We start from the raw sequence: 25,819 nt of genomic DNA, 5'->3' as shown, positions 1-25,819 counted from the left end.
AGTTAGGTACTACTCAGTCTGAGTGTGCCAGAATCTAAATCATTAGGTCAACATTTTCAAAAGTACCTCTGGTCCCTTATTTTTGGGGTGCCTAATTTAGGACATATTGGCACTGATTTCTCAGATGTGCTGAGCACCAACTGCACCAAGTGAGAGAGCGCTCCAGTTGCTCACCACCTATTAAAGTCAGCAGTGAGGCACCCAAAATCCAAGGTCACTTTGGAAAATATTGGCCTTGATCAGTTTCCATAGTTGTTTGTGTGGATCATTCACACAGCAGCTTGGTAAAGAAAACCTGTTTAAATAGGAGCTTGAGCCAAACCTACTGAAGTCAGTAAAAAGAAAAGGAGTACTTGTGGCACCTTAGAGACTAACTAATTTATTTGAGCATAAGCTTTCGTGAGCTACAGCTCACTTCATCGGATGCATCAGTAGGAGACTTTCTTTTAATTTCATTGGGCTTTGGATTAGTCCATAAATGAGTTAGAGGAATCACCCAGTTACTGTTCCTCTCAAATAGGCACCCCAGCAATCGTGTGGTCATTGCAACTGTATGTGGTGGGTTGTTAGTTTGGCTGGCCAGAAGATAAGGGGTTGTTACCCCTATAAGGGCTCCCCTTTGCTGTTGGTGGCAGAGGAAGGGGAAGGTTTATGTGGATGGCACAGGGAGGAACAAGAAGTGGCTGGACCAGGTGAAGAGGCACTGACTTCCAGGTGACTAGAGGAGGGGGTCAAGATGGATGAGATGATATCTTTTATGGGACCAACTTCTGTTGGTGAGAGGGATGAGCTTTTGAGCTACACAGAGAAGAGGGTGGTATTTATACCCCAAGCAGTTCTGAAGAAGCTCACAGTTCTCTCACTGTGATGGGGCTGCAACACCCATCCTCCCATCCATAGTGTCACAGGAAGACTGGATTTCTTCATGATCCATTAGGGACATTATGCTAGTTGCCCTTTTCCCAGAGGGAATGGGAAAGAATTTCCCCCTGACTGCCAGATTGACTCTGGTGGGTTTTCTTGCCTTCCCACAGTGTGCTCAGGACCTGGTGGGCTAGGCAGGAAGGATGGATGGGAATGTTATGGCAGAGCTCCAGTACAGCTACTCTTTACAAAAGGAATATCGCGATTGGATAAAACGGATTGGAAAGGGATTTAGAGAAAAGCATCCCTTAGGGAAGCGAGATTCAGGGCTTCTAACATCGGAAAGGCAAACAACCCCTTCTTTTCCCAACCCTCTTATCCTTCATATGAGGGGAAGGGGGTGAAGTCCCAGCAACAGGCTGACTGGGACCAGGTTCCAAAGTGGGAGGGCTGGTGGCAGCCCCCGAAACAGGCGGATGCGATTAAAGAAATAACAATAACTTTCACTGTACAATTTATTACTGGCTATTCCTAGATATTTTAAGTAAATAAAATTGTGGTCTAATTAAACTACATCCATTGCCTTCCGTCTTTCTTCGAGCCAGGCCATAGGTCAGATCTTTAAAGAGGCATCGAAAGCAGGCCTGCTACAGTAGTAAGGAAAGCTATTGTGGGAGTGGTGAAAACAGGCTAGGGGAGGCTGTAGCTGGAGTCCTTTGCGGGAGAAGGAAGGAAAAATCAAGAGTGGAGTGACAGTGGAATACAGCTGGAGAAGCAAGGCGAAGATAGAGTGTGAGGTAGCTATACATTTATGACGAGTATCAAGGAACAACAGTGGGGAAAAAAACCCTGGCCTTTTAAAAAAAATTCAGGCCTTTGTTTTCCTGGTCTGTATTACAAAATCTGCTCACTGAAATGATACCCCCATAATTCACAACTTCTGTTATTTATTCTGTAAAAGGAAGGGAATTTTATCTGTTATCTGTCTTGCCACTTCAAAGCTTTATTCCTGTCTCATAACTTTCATCATCATGTACTCCTTCAAGGCAATCAGTGCCTCTTTTACCTCCCTCTAAAAGAAACACACATCTCAGTCACTCACCTTTGACCACAGGGACACAGACATTACAGATCAATGGATATCAATTGCATATCCCTGCTCTTCTTCACCTGGGACGATCTTAGATATATGGACAGGGTTGGAATCCAAAGAAGATAGTCACCCACTGTATCAGGATGGTGAGGGCAGCTGGAAAAAGTGAAATAGAACTATGTATCTACTCTTTTTCACTTTATAAATGGTGTCAGCCACATTCAGAAATAAGACTTGCATTAATGTTATATATTACTTATATAAATGAGAGCTATAAATATGGCAAATAACATAACTAATACACCAGCAATATTCAAGATAGAGCATGTCTGAAACTTTCCAAATTAAAGACATTTAGGCTATGTCTACAGTTATGGAGGCATGTAAAGTACAAGCAAAACATGTGTAGCTATATGCTGCAGTGAAGGGCAAGCTGTGTCCATACATGTCACTGTGGTGTGTAGCTACATGCAGCAGTGAAAGGCTCTGGCAGGGGAAGGCAGTGTGGAAAGTCTCTGGCAGCAAAATACTTTCGCTAAAAATAGCAGTGTAGACGTGGGAGACACTGCTTGGGCGTGCAGAGAGCCATGTGAGGTATATATCCTGGAGGTTTAGGGGTGTATGTGTTAAGTATGGATTTACATGCATAACTGCTATAAATATGAACAAACATCATGTAGCTAAATCTCCTATTTCAGATATTAATATATTATTGTGGGTTAGTGCTGTTGTGTTTTTATCGTATCATTGTAAAAGTAGCAGAGAAAAATAAAGCCAATATTGACTCGTAGATGATGCAAGAAATTGCTTTGGGTTGGGACTTGATGTGCCAAATTTCAACTTGTCAAGGATATTAACAGTCTAGTGTAAACCATGTAAAGTGGGTGGAAATGCAAACAGTGCTGTGGGACAGATTGTGGCTGGCTCCTATGCAGCTGCACATGGGAAAGGGTGAGTGCAAGGTACCATCCCTGTCTTGTGTATCCTGCACAGGTGATGGCCACAACGGCAGTGCTCGTGTTCTTCTAAACACATGCAATAATCTAGCATCCCCTGAGCTGAAGGCCATCCCAGTGCAACTGAGGCAATGGCTCCACTTCCCCTGTACCGATCAGCAGTTCTGGTGTCACGGCTACACGCCCCTTTAAGGGCTTCCTGCACCTGACAATGGGAGGAGGTATTGTGCCTTTCTAAAATTCTGTGTCTTCTGTTGTTCTGCCTGGGGCATGTAGGTCTGCACTATCTCCAGTGTAACACTGTGACTTACAAAACACTATAGAAGCCTGCATGTGTACAAGTGTTAGTATGTGCCTTTGTGTAAAAAACAGAGCATTCAAAGGCCTGAATTTAGCTGATGTCTTCTGTGCTTTGCAAGCTACAGAACACAGTAAAATCTGACTCTGCAAATGACAGGCTTACTCAAAAGAAAGTTCTGCTCACTTCAGGAAGAGAAACAAAAAGCAAACCCCCTCAAATCTAGGGGATCTCTTTGTTCCACTGGGTTGTGGTTTTATAGGAGAAGGGCTGTGTATCTCCTTGCTTGGGTTTGTGGATCAGAGGAAGATGCTAGTAGCTGCACTTCAGAGCTCAGACAGGGAAAACAAACCGTGGGATAGACAGCCCAGTGTTAAAATGCTTCCTCACTCAATTTTGATGAAGCCTTTGCCATCATTCCCATGAGTCTGACAGCCATGTGTAGTGATCTAATTAAGCTGGAGAGCTCTAGGCTTGGGGGAGACTTTTCATTGGATAGGTAGGAAGGATGTTCTTGTGGTTAAAGTATTGGACTGAGACTCAGGAGAAGTGAATTCAGTTCCTGACTTAGCCATAGTTTCCTCTCCTGATCTTTGGCAAGCTTCTCTGTGCTTTATTTCCCCATCTGTAAAATAATAGCACTTCCCTACCTCACAGAGTGTTGGGAGGATTAATAAATGGATGTTTACAATCAACATAATTTAAAATCAATACATTCAAAATATTGTGAGATTCTTCAAATAAATTATTTGATTAATATTATTTGACAAGTTCCATTCCTTAACAAATAACTTTACCAGCTACCCATAATGTGCTAAATACTCTTGGAATATTTTACCATATTGTATAGTTGATTGCAACAGGCCATCTTCATTGTTCGCAATATTCTATTCACAATCACTGTAGTGCTAAAATATACTTCTGTTACAAATATCTATTTATTTTGGTATCAGTTTCTCTGATTTTTTTTCCCTTCACATTCTTACCATTGATCCTGAATGGTCTTGGAGCAGAGTATAATAATTCCAACAGAAATAAAATAAACTCTCTTGATCCCTTTGCTGATTTTAGTGGCAACTACTCACTGAAGAAAAAAAATCCCCAGTTAAGCCTGGTTGAATAGTAAAACATTTAAGATGTCCTTCTGGTCCTCTTAACCTCTAGGGGTGACTTCTTTCAGCAGCTGAGCTTTATGGAAGGCAAAGAACTCTGTGATACCAAGACCTGTAAATATTTGTCTGAGAGTCATATTTCTATTTATCTTTGACTATGTCCAGCAAAGAAAACCTGTGGAGATTGTCTTAAAAGGTGAAGCAAATTTGTGTCAGAGTTGTGTAATTTTAGCTATGTAGCTTTAGGGTAGCTCGGTGGGCTTAACACAAACCTATTGTAGTCAATAGGCATCTTTCTATCGAGTTCAATAGGCTGTGGCTCAGGCCCCTATCTACTGTCAGTAATCAATTGCCACCAAATCATCAGGCTGGTTATTTATGTATTTATTAATCACCACTGCTTATTTTTTTACTTTTTGGGTCAATCATCCTTGTGCTGTTCAGTGTTAGCTTTCTTTCTGTCTTGTCTGGTAACTGAAGATACAATGGAGAATCTTGATGCAAAATATAGTAAGATGACAGGTGATGAAGTGTTTACCTCAAATGCTTACTCATGGTCCCATGGAAGTCACTAGAATTTGTTCCTGGACATGAGGCTAAATCTGGCTCTAGACCACTGTGTGACTCAGGGAGACAACATGAACCGATTTGTGGTGGATCCAGCCTACTTAAAAACACAATCTTAATTCCAGTGAAATTATTCTTCCTATATTCTTTAATGACAGATTAATAAATTGCTAACCTGGGCTATACTGATAATTAGGGCATAATCAAGTTTGAATTTTAAACAGTCTCATATTAATTCTTCCATTTAATTTTTCCCTTCATTTTTGGTGTATCAAATTGCATCACAGGATTTTGTTAATACATTTTCTCTGAATAATGTGTGAATGTAAGTTTGTTGTTCATTAAATTACAATTTATAATTATAACAAATATAGAAATCAAGACAGGCGACAAAAGTTTGGAAATAACTTGGGTTTGTATTTAACATATTTAGTTCCAAACAGGTTTGGAAGAATTTTCTAAAAAAGAATCAGGATGACATTTAATTGGAGATAGGATGAGATTGGGGAGCGGATTGAATTTGCAATTGTAATGATTCTAGAACAAACATTGCAAACTGAGCTCTTGAAATGCATGATGGTATTGAAAAGATGAAATGTAACATATTTACTGTATGCTGGTTTTGCACAGCTTTTTGTTTTTTAACACAGAGTTGGCACATAGATCCTATAATTTAAAGCTTTGTGTCATGTGGCCTTGGTGAGTCATATGTTATATAGAGTAACATTTTTAAAAGCACCTAAATGACTTAGGACCCTGAACCCAATATTCAAAAGTGACCTAGGCACCTAAGTCCAATTGACTTTCAATGAAAGGTAGGGACCTAAGAGCCTAAGGCAGTAAGGCTATGTCTACACTGCCCCAGAGTTTGGACTAAGAGGGCTGAATAGCAGTGTGCAGCAAAATGCTGTGCTGTATCTCCCCCTTCTGGATGCCATGGGCACAAACTAAAAGGTTCCTACGCCGTATTAATGTAGACCAGTTTGAGGACAGCCCTAAGTTGTTTGAAAATGAGACTTCGATTTCCCGAGTCACTTAGGTGCTTTTGGAATGTTTACCATTAGGCTTCCAAATCACTTAGATTATTTTCAAAAGTGTACTCATGATATATACTGTTTCTCTCTCACCTGAGCTATGGTCAAGTACATTTTATAGTGTTTTTAGGCATTAGCAGTTTATCTTGCTCCAGGTTTCTTGTCGGTATCCATGAACATTATGACACCAGTTTATTAATATATTATTTTCTTTATGTGATGAGGATAGAATGTCTCACTGCTGGTGAGCTCTGGGACAAAGGATCTCAAATTTTTCATTTCATGGACCACAATTAAATATCAAAATTGCGTAGTGGATCACTACCCTTCCTAAGCACAGTCATGGAAATCCTGTTCCCTCCCAGTTCCAATCTCATAACATCCCAATGACAAGTACAGCAATAGCTTACATGGAAAAGTAACACTCGGAATGTATGAAATGTAAGAATGAAACAGCACACGACCCTTTACTGTGAGCTAGATTGCAAACTGACAGTCTGACCTATCCCGCTAACTAACTCCATGGTAGGCAGCTGGGTGGCTGGGTATACAAGGGGGAGTATTTTGCTCTGCAGAAGGGATGAAAAAATTTACACCCTCTGCAGAACAAATGGGGTGCAGGGGGAAAATTATGGATCTCTGAGTCATAATTTGTTTTCTGGTGTGCTCTGGAGGTGGCATAGCTACGCACTGAAGGTGAAATGTTTAGTCCCACAGAAAAGCCTGGTCTATACTTAAAAGCTATATTGATATAGCTGTATCAGTTCCATTAGAGGTGTGATTTTTTGTTTTTTTGGTTTTTTTTTTTTGCTATCCCGATACCTGCCCTCATGTAGAGACAATTGTACTGGTGTAACTGGCTTGCTCTGGTATAGTTTATTCCAACTAGCATGAGTTATATTGGTATAAGTTGCAACCATACTAGGAGGGTTGGGCTGGTTTAACTATACTGGTATACCTATACTAATAAAACCCTCCAAGTGTAGTTAAGGGCTAAGTTTGATTGAGAAATTTTACTGCTACTCCACCATGTCTCCCCATTTTTGCTTAATTAAAATTTTTTTGTTTGCATATGCAAGTCCATATTGCTTATTTTTATAATTGGACATTTCCTCCTCCTAGTGGCCCTGATTCAGGAAAGCATGTTTATTCAGGAAGGGCACTTAAGCACGTGTTTAAGTGCTTTCCTTAATCTACGACCATGTACATACCTGTACTGGTCACCAATGAAAATTCATCTTGCACAGAGTGTTACCTGAGGCACCAAAGTTATTCCCATGTGAATAGAAAAATAAATGACTGTAGTATCATGGGGCTTGTCCATGCAACGCTGCAATGCACATTGGGGATATATGAATTCTAATGTAAACCAATGTGCTGCTCACTAGCTGGCCCACATAGACCCTGCTGGCATGCACTATAAGTTCTGTTAATGCACACCCTACTGTGCATTGCCGTTCCATATAGACAAGCCTTGAATAGCTCAGTACAGTAATTGTGAGCAGATGCTAACTTTTTTTTTATGGCAACCACTGTAAATCCCATAACAAAACACCATGACATTTGGTCCTAATTAATCACTAGCTGCAGTCTTAGCAGAGAAACTATAGACTAAATGATGGTCGAGACTGGTCTTTCATGCTCATCTACTAAAGATATTCAACTAATTTCATCCCTATTGTAAGCTGTTGAATTCATTCCACTGATTCCAGTGGGCCTGTTCTCTCTAGCTGAGAGTGCAAGCATACTGGCAAAGTATTAAGAGGAAGTTTGCATTGCCTTTGTTTATGCTGTACCTCTTCTGGGAACAGAGTTATCCAATTTTCAGTGTTTTCAATCTAGCATCTTTCACCAGCTCCAAAATAAATAAAGCAAATGATCTGTCTTAGAAACAAAGCTGTTAAATGTTAGTTGATGACTTGCATTTATAGCATTTTTAATTAAGATGAGAAACATTTAATTATGATGATAGGAATTAAATTTTCCTTCTTTGAAATTGCATTTTTACTGAAATCAAAGATATCATTATGCCCAGAAAAGGGTAGAACTGTGGGAGTTCTGGAGAATAAAGACTTTTGTCCATAATCCAAATATTGTACTGCATAGACACCCACAGTGTGAGTTCCCCATTACTGCACTGCCAATAATTTCAACCTGGCATCAAGGCTAAATTGCCTCCATAGGAGCAAGAGGAAATTTAGTTGAAATGTTATCTCAGACATGGGTCTCTCCAAAGTGGTGAATAAAAGCTGTGTAATAGTTTACAAAATCATATCTGCTGGTCTTATGCTCTGATCATTTCGTTATGAGGGAGGAAGCTGAGACCACAAAGTTCATCCATGTAATGGCCAGAGAGAACACTAAGACTGGTATTCAGAAATAACTAGCTAGAATTTTGTACAGCCTGTAGCTCCATTCACAGATGTTTGCAGATGCATGATAGAAACAGAAAGCAAGATAATGGTTGTGTTGTGGCTACAAAGTCATTAACAAAAAAAACCAAAACAAAACTATCCAGAGGCTGCTCAACAATGTAAGAGCCGAAGTGTATTTTGTGAATGGAAATGAAAGAATGTGATGATGGCTGTAACAACACCTTAAAGAAATGAAATTCTCTAATCTGTCTCTCATGGTATATCTGTAAAGAAAATCCAGTCACCTAGTCTTTGCAAGATTCCAGCCATGCACAGTCAGCTCTAGTGCCTTTAATGAACACAGATGCAATATTAGATTTTGGACATGGGGAGTGAGGCAATCCCTGAGATCTCTGGATATCCTCCACACTGCATGTAGACACCCAGCTGACTTGGGCTCACAGATTTGGACTAAGGGGCTGTTTAGTTGCGGTGTAGACATTCCGGCTCAGGATACAGCCTGAGCCAGTGGAGTGGAACCTGCGGGCCGCACGCGGCCCATCAGGGTAATCCGCTGGTGGGCCGCGAGACTGTTTGTTTACACTGACCATCCACGGGCATGGCCACCCACAGCTCCCAGTGGCCGCGGGAAAGTGGTGTGGGATGCAGGGAGCTGCGGGTGGCCGTGTCTGTTGCAGGTTGCCCACCACTGACATGAGCTCTGGGACCTTCCCCCCTCACAGGGTCCTCAAGTGTGTGCTTCAGCCCCAGTCCAAACGTCTACACCACAGTGAAAGAGCCCCATACACCAAGCCCTGCAAGCCTGAGTCAGGTGGCATGGGCCAGCTGTGGGTTTTTAATTGCAGTGTAGATATACACTTTGTGGCCCAGTCCAATTAGTATCTAAACAATCAGCAACAAGACCTTAAATTAGATCCATCTTGTTTGGTCTTAGTTTCAGCCACCTATTCTTGATGCAGGTGCTAAGTCTGCTCAGGCATGGGGGAAGCTGAAGGATGGTGCTGTCTGTGTATGCTGCAAAGAAGTTGCAGAGCTGACTGTCCTGTGCTGGTAAAGACTCCATATCTGTTGCACCCCAGATTCCTGCCTTCTGATATATATGTTAGTTTCAAATTATCACTGATGATTTTCCTTACATATGTCTTGTGCAGTGTTGGACTAGGAGGCCTGGAGCAAAGAGGACCTGGTAGCAGCTAGTGGAAGCCTCCACTAGATATTTGAGGGGGTGGATTAGGCCCAGAGGCCTCCTGCTGGAGGTCTCAGGGTCCTGCCACACTCCTCCGAGGAAAGGAGCAGTGGAGAAGTCTTCCAGAGGAAGCAGTCAATCAGAGAGGATGCAGGGGGCAGCCAATCAGGGCCCAGGAGGGCCCTATAAAAAGGAGCTGCAGAGCCCAAAACAGGAAGTTCTGGAGTTACTGGAGCTAGAGGAGTGTAGATGGTGCTGTTGGCTGGCCAAAGAGAATTGCAGCACAATGACAGCTCAGTGCTAATAGAGAGTGGGGGAGCAAGGAATAGCTCCTGGCTGCCTGGGTCTGAATTTAGAAGGGCCCTGAGTTAAGGATAAGCTATTGGTGAAGGCTGGGGCTGCGGGGAAGTGGTCCAGGGAACTGAAGATAGTTTTGGTAAATGGACACAGTGGTGAGTGACTGCTTTTCTTATGGTTCCTGGACTGGGTCCTGAAGTAGTGGGTTGGCCTGTGTCCCCCCGCATAGCCCACTGGCGAAGGGCATACAATTGGACAGCAATAAACCCCCAAGAAGGGGACTGAACAGACTAAGAGGGTGAAACCATTGCTTCCAGGGAGGAAGCCCTGGGATTATGGCCCGATGCCAGGGACAGGACTGGTCTAAAGATGGCAGACACAACCAACCAGAAGAGGGTGCTTGTGAGAGGTGGGTGTTACAGGATGATTCCAGTCTTTTTTCTTAGTTTATTCAGGAATATAGGACAAGGCAGGAGAGGAGACCTGTAACTTCTGCTGCTGACTCCCATTGTCCCACAGTCTCCAAGCATTGCTCCATAGGGGAGATTTGAAAGAGGAAACAATCATCTGGAACTATTACATCTTTAATTTTGAAACTGAAAAAAACCCCTGGATTTTAGCGTCCCCTGTTAGAATGTGTTACAGCCATTCCCTCCTTTTTTCATTACTACAAGGTATGCAGCCACTTTAGCCTGAGCTCTATAATTAGAAGCATTATTTCAGTTCTATTTCTCATTTCCTTAATAGACTGATTCATTGTGATTGATAGGGTACAAACTACAAAGCTAAGTATTTTTCAGGCTGTCAGTTGCAATGGTTGCGAGTAGGAATTATCGACTATAATTCGATTCCACTTTATTTAAGTGTGTGTGTGTGTATGTATATATATGAGAAAGAGAAACATAATCTTTCCATTAGACATCTCCTTTCTTAATCATTATGTCCTAATTAATTCCCTGGTTAAATAAAAAGCAAGCATTAGCTCTGAAATAATGTCTTCCTGTATGACTAAATAAAGAATGGTTCCTTTCCCCTCTCTGTTGACTCATGTTAGCTAGGGATTCAGAGCAAGCATGAGAGCAGATATCCGAGACTTTGGGTCAGATTCTGTGTTTCTCCTTTACTATGATCAATGTAAGACCAGAGGTGGGAAGCAAAGATGGCATCACATAATAAGTGTAACAAGAGAAGGCAAGAGCATAAGACCATTTCTGTAGTAAGGCTTTGGTTTCTTCTGGTGGAGGCAAAATCCAGGCTGACTCACAGAGGTGCAGGTCTTCAGACATACAGCTGGGAGAAAAGTAAAATGTAGTCATGCATTTGTAACCCACACTTGGCATGGTGTATGTTGTGTCTCCCTCTAGTTGCTGAATAAGAGCCTATTACTACTGGCTCATGAAGTTATTTCTTTAGCTCAAGTGGGACTGGTCTGTGCTGCTGTAATGGAGGTCCTGGGTTCAAACTCTGATGATGATCCAAGATTGTTACACAATCATAACAGGGAGGCAAGAAAAATATACTCAGTTTCAATATATGAGAAGCTTAGATCCATTAGCTGTCTTAGTGCAGATCACAGAATAGCTTGGCAGTAATATAATTTAAGCTTTGTCTCATATATTAATTTACTATTTCTGAAAGAGAATGCAATTAAGTTCCTAGACCTTAGTTGATTGGATTTGATATTCTTACAAATTACTGCATTATCAAGTCAATTGATAGATAAGTATGGGTTACAGGCCAGTGAATCTCCATAAATGTGGATCCTGTGATCCCAAACCTAACCTGCCCCAGACCCAATCATTATGGTTTTATCTGGTTTCGATTTAACACAGAAACCATCCTCTGCAGCATGCAAAGACCACCTACTGGAGGAGATAATGCAGCACTTTCATAGCTTTTTGGCCCATGCCCCTTTTCCTCCCAGCCACACTGAGATGTAGGTCATTGCATCAGGCCTTTCACACCTGAGTGAATTTTACTTTCAAATTATATTAACATGATGTGGGGAAATTTTCTTTATTTTTCTCTTCTGGCCTAAGTATGTATAATTATTTGAATGCTTTGAAATAGAATTTACATATGGGCCATATGTAATGAATGTATGGTTACCTGCCCTTGCATTCACCAGAGTGTAATTTCTGACAAACTGCTTTTATTTGCATTAGTGTATTAGGAAACATTACAATTTTTTGTTAATTTTGGTAGCATAGCACATCTGTATATGTTTGCTGCAGGAGTGATAGTGGGTTTTTTTTTCTAGAAAACAAAAACATTGAATACAGCTCCTCTTAATGGCCATCTCTAACTTTTTTTAAAGATATGGCTGCACACACAAGTCTCTAGCATCTGGAGGCCTAGTGTTCTCAGGCCTCTGCTTTATTTGGAAAGTTGTCCCTAGGGGGAAAAAACCTTAAATGTTAGCAACAATGGATGTGTATTGAGTATGGCACACAAGCCCAGCATGATTTCAAAATGCTGGAAAAGTTTCCAGCTATTCTGAAGATAACATACTGTAATAAAAGAAAATGGGGTGTCTGAGGTCTATCAGTGACAGCTGCCCGCTTCCTGTGATAATGAAACAGTCATGTTTTATTAAATATTTTAACTCTTGAGTTTTCAGAGAATGGTGATATTTAGCTCTAAACAGTGCCAGTTTTTTTTTTCTGCCGTACTTGTGTTACTGCCACCCCCAAAACTTACCAGGGAGCCATCTAGTTGTTAATTACAGGCGGTTGTTTTAGAAATGAACAACAATCCTAGGATTTAATTTTCAATGACTGGTAAAATATTGCTAACACTCCTTTTTACCTTGAATTTCTCTGCTGACTGTGTAACTTTTATAATGACTGTTTGTTTGCAACCTAACAAATATATGATTTTTCTGTTATGACTTGTATCAGCAACCTACAAGCAGAGGATTAAAATTACTCACCAGGGGCAGCTGCAGGGAAAGAGGGTGTGTTTTGTCTTTACTCTCAGTTTACTGTCCTTTGACACTGCTTAAGAGCTCCATCTTTTGTATTGTCTTCTAACTAGTAGGTCTGTGCTATTTTTCATTTCCTTCAGCTTCTGGCTTCTCTCCTCACCGTTCACTCTGCAAAAAATCTTCAGAGTTCCTTACTGTTTGGTTGCAATTTATTACTCTACCCTTCCCTTGGTCTCCTGCAGCTACAAGGTGTGCTCATGGGGTATTAATTTCTCTGCTAACCTCGTTATTCCTCTCTTTTTTGGATCCTTTTTTCCTGTGAATAGCTCTACTTCTCCACTGCTGCTTGTAGTTTTCCCAATCAGTAGAAGCAGAATTAAATTAACATTTTATTGGCAATTGGTGCTCATTTCTCAATTGCAAGCTTGCGAGTAACTAGAGTCTTGGAGTATGTCCAGTGGTGAGCTGGAGCTGGTAGGCACCGGTTCGCGCGAACCAGTTGTTAAATTTTGAAGCTGGTTTAGAACCAGTTGTTAAAGGGGTGGGCAAACGCCAGCCCATGGGCCACATCTGGCCTGTGGGACTGTCCTGTCCTGTCTGCCTGAGTTCTCGGCTGGGGAGGCTCCCCTGAGAATCCCTTTTTAATTTTTACTCACCCGGCGGCGCTCCGGGTCTTCGGCGGCACTTCGGCAGCAGGTCCTTCGGTGCCGCCGAAGACCCGGAATGACTAAAGGAACCAGTTCTTCAGCTTTTGGTAGCTCATCACTGAGTATATCTACACACATGCCAGCCATCTCGGGCTCGTGGGGCTCAGACTGTGAGGCTGTTTCATTGCTGGGTATACCTCCAGGCTCAGGCTGGAGCCCCCTGGGACCATCCCATCACCCTTCAGGGTCTTATAGCCCAGGCTCCAGCAGTGAAATAGCCCCGCAGCTTAAACCCTGCAGGCCTGAGTCGGCTGGCACAGGCCTGCCGTGGGTTTTTCTTTGCTGTGTAGACATGCCCTTGTGCAACTATGGGCAGCAGGAGAACTGTAGATAGCACAGAATTAGTTCACATTTGGCACATTCACAACCACAAGTGCTGGAAACACTGCAGTGTTTTCATTACTTAGGCCTTCATTGGCCAGGGAAAGTTTTCTAACCCAGGGGTTGAATTTTTCAATCTCTACTGTGTGTATTAGAAGAAAACAAATGTCTTGTACCCTACTCCTGTCCTAGGTATCTATGCATCTATCAGTGGTGAGAAATAGGCATTTTAAGGTATGCATCTATCTGTGGTGATAAATAGGCATTTTAAAAACAGTACTGGTTTTAATAAGTTCAAAACCAAAAATCCCACTTATTTTCTTGTTTGTTTTTACAGGCATTCCCCTGTATTTCAACAGGAATTTATGGTAAGTAGACCTATTATTAGGTACCATTTAAGCGGATTTTCTTCATAGCAAATGGTTGGTGTTGTTTAAACAGATGTTTTTGTGCCTTTGTAGATCATTTTGGCTAGTGCATGAATTAGTATTTTATTATTATACAAACAGCATCCAATCTGACAATGATTGGGCTCTTGTTGTACGAGTAAAATAGTCTGTGCCCCAAAGAGCTTATAGGTTAAGGCCCTGATCTTGCAAAAACTTACGCACGTTATTAACTTTACACCCATATGGCTCCAATGGTGCAAAGTTAAGCATGAGCAAATGCTTTCAGGATAGGGTTCTGTGGAGACAAAAAACTAAGATATGGGGAACTTTGTACATCATGCAGGGAAAGTGGCCACAGTGATGGGGACGTGTCTTGTTAGTTCCATCATTTTTTGTTTTTATTTTTTTAATTTGTTTGCTCCCCAACTGGTGATTTATGAAGGGACGAGGGAGAGGGATACTATCAAAAGATGGCAAATATTTATATATATGAATATACATTTTTATTATTTTAATTCAACCTGTCCATTATTAGTCATCCACTTTCTTGTAGTAATCACGGGACAGATGGCCACTGAAGAGTTATTTGAGGTGGAAAGAGGCGGGTTCAAGGAGGGTGTGGCATACATAAAAAGCAGCATGGAGAAATGAATGGAGACTATTAGGGGTGGAGCAGATTCTTTACTGGTAGATACAAATATATTTCTTGCGTTAAAATCTAGTAAATTGCTTTTTTTTTTGCATTTAATGTTTTAAAATGCGTATATAATTATAATAGGTAGTGTTGTTATTTTTAATCTCTCTTAAGGTAATAGAGAGACTAGCAGTGCAGCAAATTTAAAACATCATGGAAGAACTAAGTGTTACCATAATAATCATTCTTAGTTATTGTACAAACATCAGATATATTAACTTGCAGCCATTTTGCTGAGTTAATATTAGGATTGGCTAATCAGATATTATGCAGGAGAAAAAAGATTCACAAAAGCATGACAGCTTTATTATTTTTTTAATGTAAGAAAAATGTAAATCTTTTTATCATGTACCAGTATCAGTATAACATTGGATAGGCTGATTCCAGGCTTATTATTTTGATAGTTGTTAATTTGAATCAGATTTCAGAAAGTGGAAAAGGAATTACTTTCTTGTACAGTTCCTTTTTTTCTTCTTCCAGCTGTATTAATGTTACTGATGAGAAGATTACAGTTGCAGTTTAGAAACTTTAGAAATCACCAGATATGGACTTACTGCAGATAAATCTTTGCCTCAGTCTCCAAATACCTTATCTTCTAGGGAAAATTCTGGATTTCATTCATGGACGTTTTGGATAATGTGCACACTTTTTCCTTAAGTCTTAACATGGACATATTTTTGTTATTAGTTTGCAAAAAGACGCCAGACATGATGCATGTGTATGGAATTTACTAGCAAATGAAAAGCACAAACAATTACAGCTCATTTTATGAGAGCTGGATTAGTCAATAGAAAGTAAGCCCCTGCATATAAGAAACATGGTTCCCTGAGGTAACTAAAAGGAAGTTAGATAGAACCTTGAGTTCCTTTTCCCAGGTAATGGTACTTTTTGAGATGGTCATTGAATTTTTTTTAAGCTGAAAAGCTAAGGCACAGCTGAAGCGCTATATAGTATGGCAGATTGAGTTTCCATATGTATTTGTTGTTTTCATTGGTGTACAAGGAGCTGAGCATATTTCTGCCAAGACACTCTGGTTTTCCATAGTTTTCTATAAAAGGCTGTCAGCACGCAAACTCCTAACTGAGCTACTGCTCTGCATTTCAATATTTGCCATCTAATTTTCAAGGAGATGTGAGAATGACATTTTTTTAAAAAACCAAGCTATTGATCCCTGCTTTTTTTCGGAATTCTCAGACATGACTCTTGAAAGAGCATTTTCATCTGGTCGCTGCTAAGGGCAAGTCTCTGTGTGAGATCTGAAATGCTGACAGATTTAAGAAAGGGTGACAGCAGTTCCTGTGCAGTGATGAACTTGCCAGTGATGTTGTTTTATGTAATACATTTGGGGACCAGGGCACATACACAACACACAAAGATCTGCTTAGTGGTGCTGGTGGTGGTTGTGTTTTTCCCCTTCACACACACATTTTAGGGATTCCCATTGCCTAGGACAGCAAGTGAATTTTTTCTATTCCATATAGATGTTCATCACAATAATATCTGAGTGCACTCCAGTTATGCATTAAGCAATGTGACTGCACACCTGTCATATGGTGTTTATTATCTCAACCTCTTTCTATGGGGAGAGGCATATGTAATGAGTGTCTTGTTTTGGTAAGGTCTTAGGGTTTTGTTTTTTTAAATGTACTTCACTTCAGGTGATCTTATTGGATAATATGTCACATAAGCTTGTTTCTAAACTACTCTTATAATGAATATTGTTTCACACATACTAATAAGAAAATATTTATTTTCTTTGTTAAAGAATATATGACCCTGATTCTGCAGTCAGATCCCTGCAGACAAATCATGTGCCCATGCAGAGCCCTATACACTGAAAGTTGAGCTTCAACTCAAACTCAGCGGGGCTCTGGTCAATTGGTAGGGTTTCACCTCTGTGGATCCAGTTGTGGGATTGAGGCCTGTGTTTTGCTCAGTGTTCTTCTAAATGCTTGGTTTGCTTTTCTTCTCCCTGGTCTCCTTAGGCACTCTGTTCTAGAGAAAAGCCTTTCCTGTTTGTATCACTTCAGAACACTTCTTCCTCAGAAAAAAAAGGTGTGAAGACTAAAGTAAGCCTCCTATTAAGTTTTGGTTAACAGCAGGTTCCTTTTCATGAGAGGACGTTTGATGGAGGAAAAGTCTACATTCCTCCCAAAATGCACTCTCCTCACTCCAGCTTCTTAGAATGCTTAGAAACACTTAGAAAGTGTTCCAACTTGAACAAGTTAAAGCCGTGAGAAGGCCAGAGGCAAGTTGCCATTAAGGCACTATGCCAGATGTCTAAAAGAAGACTCTGGGGTGTCTTCATTTTTCAAGACTGATGAATTCAAAGGAAGGATTAAAGGTTTTAAAAAATTAGTTAGAAAAGGCCTGGTGCTTATTTCTTGTAAATCTGTGTAAAACAGATTAGAATCAGGCCCAAAGACTCTTTGAATTAAAAACTGTATTGCTTTTTGCTTGGAGATCTGAGTAATCTCTGATATAGTGACAAAATGATGATCAGCCCAAAAATAAAAAATAGAGAAGGCACAAGGAATGGAGAATTCATGTGTCCATATATGTCTCCTTGGTAATGCTCTGTGCCTCAGTTTCCCCACCTGTAAAACCAGCATAATGCTACTTACCTCCTTTTGCAAATGCTTTGAATGTTACTGATTGAAAAGCATGGTATAAGAGCTGATTATAAGTATTTATTATTAGTCAACTGAGAGATGACTTTAACAAGTACTTTCCCTTATGGCAGGAACATATTGAATTAATAATTGGAAAAGATTCCCAAGGATTGTTCAGTCAATCCAGTATTGTTTGGAATTGCCAGCTATTAGAGTAATTACCAAGCAACAGAGCCACAATATTTACCTAGTATATTTTAAGATGAGAAAGATACTTGAGGTTAACTTTGTCAGGAGGGTTGTCTTCTAGAAAACTTAACTTATGCTGCACTTTGGAGTAAGGCCAAACTAAGTGAACAATTCTGATGTAAATTCTCCTTTTCAGGATCTTCCAGTGCTTTTTCCTCTTTCCCTTGTTCAAAGAAAGGTCAATATCTGTTTGAAAAGTTTTTGTTTTTAAATCAAACACCTGCATTCCCAGACTATATACACTGGTCACCATTAATAAATCTGATTTACTCACAATTACCAGAAAAAAATGTGATTTGGAAATCTTTCCAGAAAAGACATCTTTGGAAAGAGACTAAGCACAGAATTTCACACCTAAACTGGTTGGTTCCCGCTTCTTCCCCCTCTCCCCCCCTCATTACAGCTTGTGAAAACAAAGAGTTATTTAAAGGCATGAAATGTGTTCATGGCAGATCATAGATTCTGAGGATGGAGAAACATCTGAGCTTTGGATAGGGATTTTAGGATGTTATCATCCATGTTCTCCTGTATTTTACTTACTGCCATATTACTTGTGATATAAGTTTGAGGTACTGTTGCCACTTATTTTTTGTTGTTGAACTATACCAATGCAAGAAATCAGTTTTAATACTTACTAAACTCTCCTAGAAAGTAAAGACGTTAAAAAACAATTAAAACTGAAAACAAAACAAAACAAAAATGTGGAGAAAACCATACGAAAGTCTACATTTTAATAGTCTTCAGAGTGGTAGCTGTGTTAGTCTGTATCAGTAAAAACAACGAGGAGTCCTTGTGGCACCTTAGAGACTAACAAATTTATTTGGGCATAAGCTTTCGTGGGCTAAAACCCATTTCATCAGATGCATGCACCTGATCAGGTGCATCTAATGAAGTGGGTTTTAGCCCATGAAAGCTTATGCCCAAATAAATTTGTTAGTCTCTAAGGTGCCCACAAGTACTCCTTGTTGTTTTTACATTTTAATAAACTCCCTTATTCCTTCTATCTCTCCTTCACAGGCCAGCTGTGGGTTTTTAATTGCCGTGTAGACATAGCCGAAGAGGAAAAGCTAGGAGAATGCAGAATGTCTCTGATGCTTGTAGTTTAATTGCTGGAAATTCACAGGAAACCCACATATTATGCACCCCTGTTAGCCAGACTTGAGACCAGGCACATTTTCTAGAATCAGGTTGTTCAGTCTTGTTTTTAGCTTGCCTCTCTGGTCAAAGCAAAGTGTTGGAAGGTTAAGTTTGTCCTGTATGCTAAACCAGACTGTGTGAGGCACAAGGTAAAGAGAGAACAGGAGTAAGTGGAATAGGTATACTAGGGAGAGAGTAACAGCAGGAGCCCTAGGTTTATATCTAAAGAGTTACTTAGGACAGAGCTACGGAGTTGATGTCATGTGAATCCTTCTCCTCATTTGGTGTGGTCACAGCATATTTTAGATCAGGAAAAAGAAAGCCCAGTGTTGTTGAGTTCTGGAATCAGCATGTGTGACCCTGGTGTGCTGTTAATCACTGTTGGGAGGAAGATGTTGCCCAAAGTTTCTGAAGTAAGTTCCTAAGGGTTTCCCTCAAAGAAGAAACGGACAAATAACAGATCTTATCAAAAGTACCCAGTCAAAACAAAATTCCAGAAGTCCATATATGGACACTTCCTCTTGTATTAACATTCTCTTCTATTGCTAAAACTAATCGCTAATATTTTTGACCTCACCAGAACCTTCGAAAACCCCATCTGCAATTCCTTAATCCAAATAAACTAGCTTCATGTCACTTCTTTAGCTCTGTTCTGTGGTTTCTTTCAACAGCAATTTCACATAATACATCTAGAGAATAAATTAGCACTTCAGCACCTACTTTGGACAATGTCAGATTTCAGCCAAGAGTAAAGTTTACCAGAACATGTGTCTGTTGCTGCGATGGAGCTGATCTGAGAGTCACTAGGATAGCAATATATGTTTTTTCAGTGGTTAACTTGTAATCGCAATTATTATTAACATTAAACATAGTTAAATATTATGTATGATAAATATAAAATGTATAAATATAGCAGCTACTAAATGGCAATTATAATATTTAAATAATTCTAGAAATCTCAATAGTACTTGTATAAGAAATTGTCACATGTATTATTTAACAGAGATCTTATTTCAGAGAGCATCATGTCCACATTACTAATTGTTCTCTTCCTACCCTCAGTCCTTTTCTCTCTGGAATATATTTTAAATACTTAGACATTATTAGCAAAGAATGTAAATTGATTAACTCTCAACAGTCTGAAAGCAGTATTCACATGATCTATTTAACAAGGAGAAACTTTGACTTGATTCCAGAATGATGGCTGAAGCGTGAAGGGGCATATGAACGTTTAGCATACCTGGCATGTAAATATCTTGTAATGTTGGCTACAAACGTGCCATGCAAATGCCTGTTCTCACTTTCTGGTGACATTGTAAATAATAAGAAAACAGCATTATCTCCCATAAATGTAAACACACTTGTTTGTCTTAGCGATTGGCTGAACAAGAAGTCGGACTAAGTGGACTTTGTAGGCTCTGAAGTTTTACATTGTTTTGGTTTTGAGTGCAGTTATGTAACAAAAGAAATCTACATTTGTAAGTTGCACTTCATGACAGAGATTGCATTATACTAGTATGAGGTGACTTGAAAAATACTATTGCTTTTGTTTATCATTTTTACAGTTTTCAGAGTAGCAGCCATGTCGCAATTAATTTTTTTATTCACTATTTACAGTGCAAATATTTGTAATAAAATAATGTACACTTAGATTTCAATTACAACACAGAATACAATATATATGAAAATGTAGAAAAACATCCAAAATATTTAATAAATTTTAATTGGTATTCTATTGTTTAACAGTGCGATTAAAACTGCGATTAATTGCAATTAATTTTTTTGAATGAATCATGTGAGTTAACTGTGATTAATCAACAGCCCTAGTATTTAGGTTGTAAATTTTCCAGTGCAGAGACTCCCTCTTACTGCCTCCTTCCTAAGTGACAGCAATATGCTAAGGTCTCTGAGACAGCAAGCAAGAGGAAGGGAAAAGAGACTAGCTGGGAAAAATACAATGGGGGCTCTGTTCTCTCCTGTGTCTGAGTCCCACTCAACCTGGGAGAAAAAGGGGGTTGACAGGGATCAGGTTACAGCTCCCTGATTCTGTGCTAGCTGGCTCCAGCATGAGCGAGAGCAGCACAGGGACCATTCCAACTTACTCCTCTAGTGTATAGTCTCTAGACCTTGCACCGATGGATGATAGGCATGTTGGACGGGTGTGGTAGGTGCACAGATTAGCTCTGCTGGTTTTACAACAGCAGGGAATTCCCTCTTCCAAGGAAATTTTCTGCTGGTGAGTGACTGTCACACGCTGGCCTCTGCACTGCCAGGGTGGTGCAAAGAGGCTGCGTACGATGTTGAAGCTGGCTCTCTATGTGCAATCTTTGCAATGTTGGAGCTGGGGAGGGGCAAATAAAGGAGTCCTAAGTGACCTTTCAAAATCTCTCTGATGGGTGGAGGGAGATGTACACTTGAATACTAGGGACTTTATGTAACACACCTAACATATTAATATTATGACTAGTACTAGCTCATTGTGCAGCAACACAACAAAAGAACGACACAACGGAATTTCTTTTCTGTGCCTAATCGAAATACCTGAGAGCCAAGAATAGGTGCTTCTGCTTTCCATGCTCCTTGACTGCTCTGTGCCTTTTCTATCCCTATGCTAGTTAGGAACGCTGCCATACATCATTGGAAAGAGCAACTGCAGTTGAGGCAGAGAAAGAATTAAAAAAAAAAAAGTCAGACAGTGCACTTTAATGAATAACTGTTACTGTTTCCAAGCAGGGGTCTTGTTTTACAAGGTATATTCTAGTACAGGGGTGGCCAAACTCTAGCTTGTGAGCCACATGCAGCTCTTTTACATTTAAAGTATGACTCACCAAGTCACCACCACCACCCCCAGCCCCTATTCTCCAGATTTGGGGGCTGGGGGAGTTCGGGACCTCTGCCTTGCAGTGGGGTGGTGGGGTAGGAGTTTCTGCCCAGCAGGGAGGGGGGGTCTTGGGGCTTCAGCTCCGTGGGGTGCACCTGCCAGTGCTTGAAGCTTCAGTGGGGCTGAAGCCTGAAGCCCTGGCAGGTGCCTCTCCCATGGGGCAGAAGCCCTGAGCCCCTGGCAGGTGTGCCCCAGCTCGCGAACTTCTAAAGATTGTCATATGAAGCTTGGAGGGTCAGTAAATTTGGCCACTCCTGTTCTAGTAGTTCCTCCACTTCCAATTGGTGGTGGTTGGTTGTGTAAATGATAGCTCAACTTAGGCCTGGAAATGGATTCTGACTTTATCTCTTCAGGACCTGCTTAATCCACTGTGTTTTATGAAATACTGAGAATCTATTCACCTTTCTTCTGTCTCAAGACAATTCAGTATCAGCAACAAAAATTCAGTGACAACAAGAGAATTCAACATCTACTACAGCATGACAAATTTTCAGAAAAAAATAAAAAACAGGGCTACTTTATTTTTAAAACAGTCTATAAAATGCAAAGCATCACTGAATACATCATCTTGAGGTGTTGAATTGAAAATATTATGTCCCGTTAATTTAAAAATCCGTTTTAATCTCTATTGTTTTTATTTCTCCTATCCTCCTGTCTATTAGCTTCTCTTTCCTCATACCTAAAGCAGTTTCGATAGCCTACAGTTGAATTTTAGGCTATTCATTTCTTCTACTGCAAGTAGGCTGTAGCCCACGAAAGCTTATGCTCAAATAAATTTGTTAGTCTCTAAGGTGCCACAAGTACTCCTGTTCTTTTTGCGGATACAGACTAACACAGCTGCTACTCTGAAAATTGGTCATAGTGTTCCTTTTCTTGGCTCACCCTTTTTAAAATAACAGTCTGGAGGAGTTTTTTTTCTAAATGCCCTACCTGAGACCTTGCAAAGTAGCAGTAGACAACCTTTTTAGACAATAATGCAAGAACAAATTAATGGGGTAACATAGGTATTCTAGAGATGTAATGAGATTTCCTTGAGCTATAAAGATCAACAGCAGTATTTTCACCAGAACATTAAACGTTAAGTCCTGATACTGCATGTATGCACATGCTTTAACTTCATCAATCTACATAAGTACTACTGAAGACTATTCATAGTACTTAAGTTAAATCACACGCATAAATCTTTGCAGGATTGGGGATCCAATCCTGATACTTAAAAGCATACCTAACTACTGTATGTGACATATATTAAGTAAAGAATTAATAAATATAGAGGCTCTGGCAGCTCTGGAATTATTTCCTATTTCATTAATACATCCCACCGGGATCCTAGTCTTCAGCTTAAAAATAACCTTCTCTGCAGAAGTAAATACATTAATGAAAGGTAAAAATAGATTATGAAAACACAGATGTTTATCACAGATGAATAACATTTAAATGCCAGAATTCGCTTTTCTAGGTGTGTGATTCAGAGTGAATTCTGCATGTATTTAACAGCTTCTGTTCAAAATAGAAACATTGTCAGTGTTGGGTTTTTTGGCAGTAGTGGTATATATGTTAAATTCTCCTTCAGGGTTTTTCGGAGTGAGGTGTTCAGAAATAAATCTTCTGTGCACCTTGTTGTGCAGTGTTAAGTTTTAAATCAAAAGTTCAGTGCATTTTTAACAAACTGACTACAAAAATAAACATGGATAGCCTTTTTGTGTACCTGACAACAAGTCTGCCATATAAGTCAAGCATCCACTGAACTGTTTTTATAGAAAAAAAATTCACCTTGTACACACTTCTACTCCTTTAAAATACACTTAGGATCAGTTTTCCGCTCACTAGAGCTGAATTCAGTTTATTTCTAAGCTGTCACTACTGTAGAATGGCACTGGATTGAGGGGCATTCAGTGAGAAGGCTAACTCTAACTGGCAATCCATTTCTTCATTTCCATTGTATAGCCAACCTTGACAAATTAATCACAACCAACTGTTGGCTGCAGTGCAGGGCAACCTATGCAGCACAGAAGACAAATGAGGCCTCATGCTTGCCTGACAGCCTAATCTTTCAACTTGCCCCATTGGACTGAACAAGGAGACACTTTGGTGTGTCTATCACCAGTACCACCCATAAACAAAGTGTTTGCTTGCAGTCCTATGGTTAGGCTGATGTGATAAATTATTACGTGCCAGTCCAGTACTTTGTCAGTCAGTGCTGCAGACCGAGGCTCGAATAGATTAGTCCTGATAAAGAAGAGTCACCATGCACTGGCTTACAAGATCAGTGAAGATAACCTCACCTAAATTAAATAGTGAAGAGTGATTTGGTGTGTGATCTCATGGGAGCTAGTTGGCTTCTTGGTTTAGGTGGAAATGTTGGGGCCACTGCAGAAAATCTTTGTCACATTAATGATAATTGGTAACAGGCTCCCGCCAAGACAATTTGTTAATCCAATGAACAGAATACAGAAGAAAAGAGAAAAGTGGCAACATAAATGAATTAAATGTCTTCAGTCAAATAGATTCATTTTGTTAAATAATTAACATTATTTTCTTTAGCTATGCTTTTGAAAATGATGTAACGTGTATAACTCCTAAAAGTTGCATTCAGAATGTGATACTTTATTTTAGTCGTGCCCCCTCTTCATGATGTTGTCCACTGTTATGATCTTAGTTAAGTGTTATTTTGCTGAATTACATATTGGGCCAGATCCACAGCTGGACTAAGCCAGATGTAACATGGCATAGCAGGGCCCCCCTTGGTCCTGCCTCTGCTCTGCACCAAAAATCACGAGAGGACTTTCTAGCTCAGCAGTCACTGGTGCAGTTTATTTACACAGTGCAAACCCACCACCTCTCACCATATATTGCTGGGGGTTCCAGCCGTAAGGGCTTATCTTTCTTAGAGCTAGGAGGGGAGAGCTACTCCTTTCCTTCCATTCTCTGGCTTCTCCCCCCTTTTGTTTCCTTCCTCTGAGCCTGTATATAGCCCCAGGCTAATCAGGCTGGCAGCTGCGCCGCCTCTGCCCATCAGGCTCAGGTTCCTCTAGTCAGCTCCAATTGACCTCCCTTAATTGGAGCTGGAGTGACAGAGGGCTGGCTCAGCAGTTCCTGGTCAGTACCCAGTACCTGGTCACACCAAAGTATCTTCATTGACTTCAAAGGAGCTTATGCCAATTTGCAACAGCTGAGAAACTGGCCCATGGCATTTACAGTAATCTATCTAGTTTATATTAGTCAGCCCAGTTCACCTCTGTTGTAACTCAATTGAGCTCAACAAAGTTATACCTAAAAAGAATTTGGGCCATTATGTTAAATCGTGCCTTTCTCGTAAATTTCATTTTGGGCACGGAATGATGTGCCATCTTGCTTGTGTTTGAAAAAGTGAATATTTAATATCTTGTGTTTGAGAAAGTGAATATTTAATCTCTTGAAAAAGTTAATACTTTTACAATCTGATTTGTGAATTATCTCTTTGTAGCCCTACCTTTTTGGCTTCTTGCATGGTTTGCTGAAGTGCTTATTCTTGTATATTTTACCCCACATTAAAGTTACATTTATCACTTTCCAATTTAATTTTGAATAACACAGTATTTATTTTCTCTCAATGGGGTTTGTAAAGTATTTTATGTTAAGTTTAGTGCTTAGGTGAAGGGCTTACCTATAATAGGGGATTGAGGAATAAAATTTTCTGGTATATTTTCTTTGCCCATTAGCATAAGAAAAATAAGACAAAACCTAAAAGTGCAACAGCTTTGCAGCATCCACATAGAAAATATCATCTAATGCTCACATTTTGTGATTGTTCTCCTGCTCAATAAGAGCAAGTGAAATTCCCTTATTCAAACTGAGTGGCCCCTTACCAAATGAGTAGTCCCATTGACTTACTTTAGACCACTTGTTGAATAAGGTACTTTTCAATGTGTGAAAGGGACTTGAATATAGTTCTGAATGATTGAACCTCCATAGGATTGATTCATGTTGGAACTTAATTCCTACTGAGTTACTACTCCATACATGATTATCAATGGTAAAACCCATCCAGTGGAGACTACATGCACTGTATGGTCAATAAGAGCAATAACTTTACCCTCCTCTCTACTTCCGGAGCACTAACCACTCCTTGAGACTCTCAA

At 40.1% G+C, this 25,819-nt stretch overlaps 1 protein-coding gene across 4 annotated transcripts in view; it reads left to right on the top strand.

Annotated features, from left to right (window-relative positions):
* Nucleotides 1-25,819, top strand: part of MACROD2 (mono-ADP ribosylhydrolase 2) — a 1,347,099-nt gene that overhangs the window by 934,615 nt on the left and 386,665 nt on the right. For all 4 annotated transcript variants that reach the window (XM_038394327.2, XM_043512065.1, XM_043512066.1 and 1 more), the window contains exon 7: nucleotides 14,074-14,104. In XM_038394327.2, the coding sequence (XP_038250255.1) occupies nucleotides 14,074-14,104 (31 nt within the window). The remainder of the gene's footprint in view (nucleotides 1-14,073; nucleotides 14,105-25,819) is intronic.

This window comes from Dermochelys coriacea, chromosome 3, assembly GCF_009764565.3.
Source record: "Dermochelys coriacea isolate rDerCor1 chromosome 3, rDerCor1.pri.v4, whole genome shotgun sequence".
Classification (NCBI taxonomy): domain Eukaryota; kingdom Metazoa; phylum Chordata; order Testudines; family Dermochelyidae; genus Dermochelys; species Dermochelys coriacea.
The sequence above is the reverse complement of the archived record's forward strand: the minus strand, read 5'-3'. Positions and strand labels throughout refer to the sequence as shown.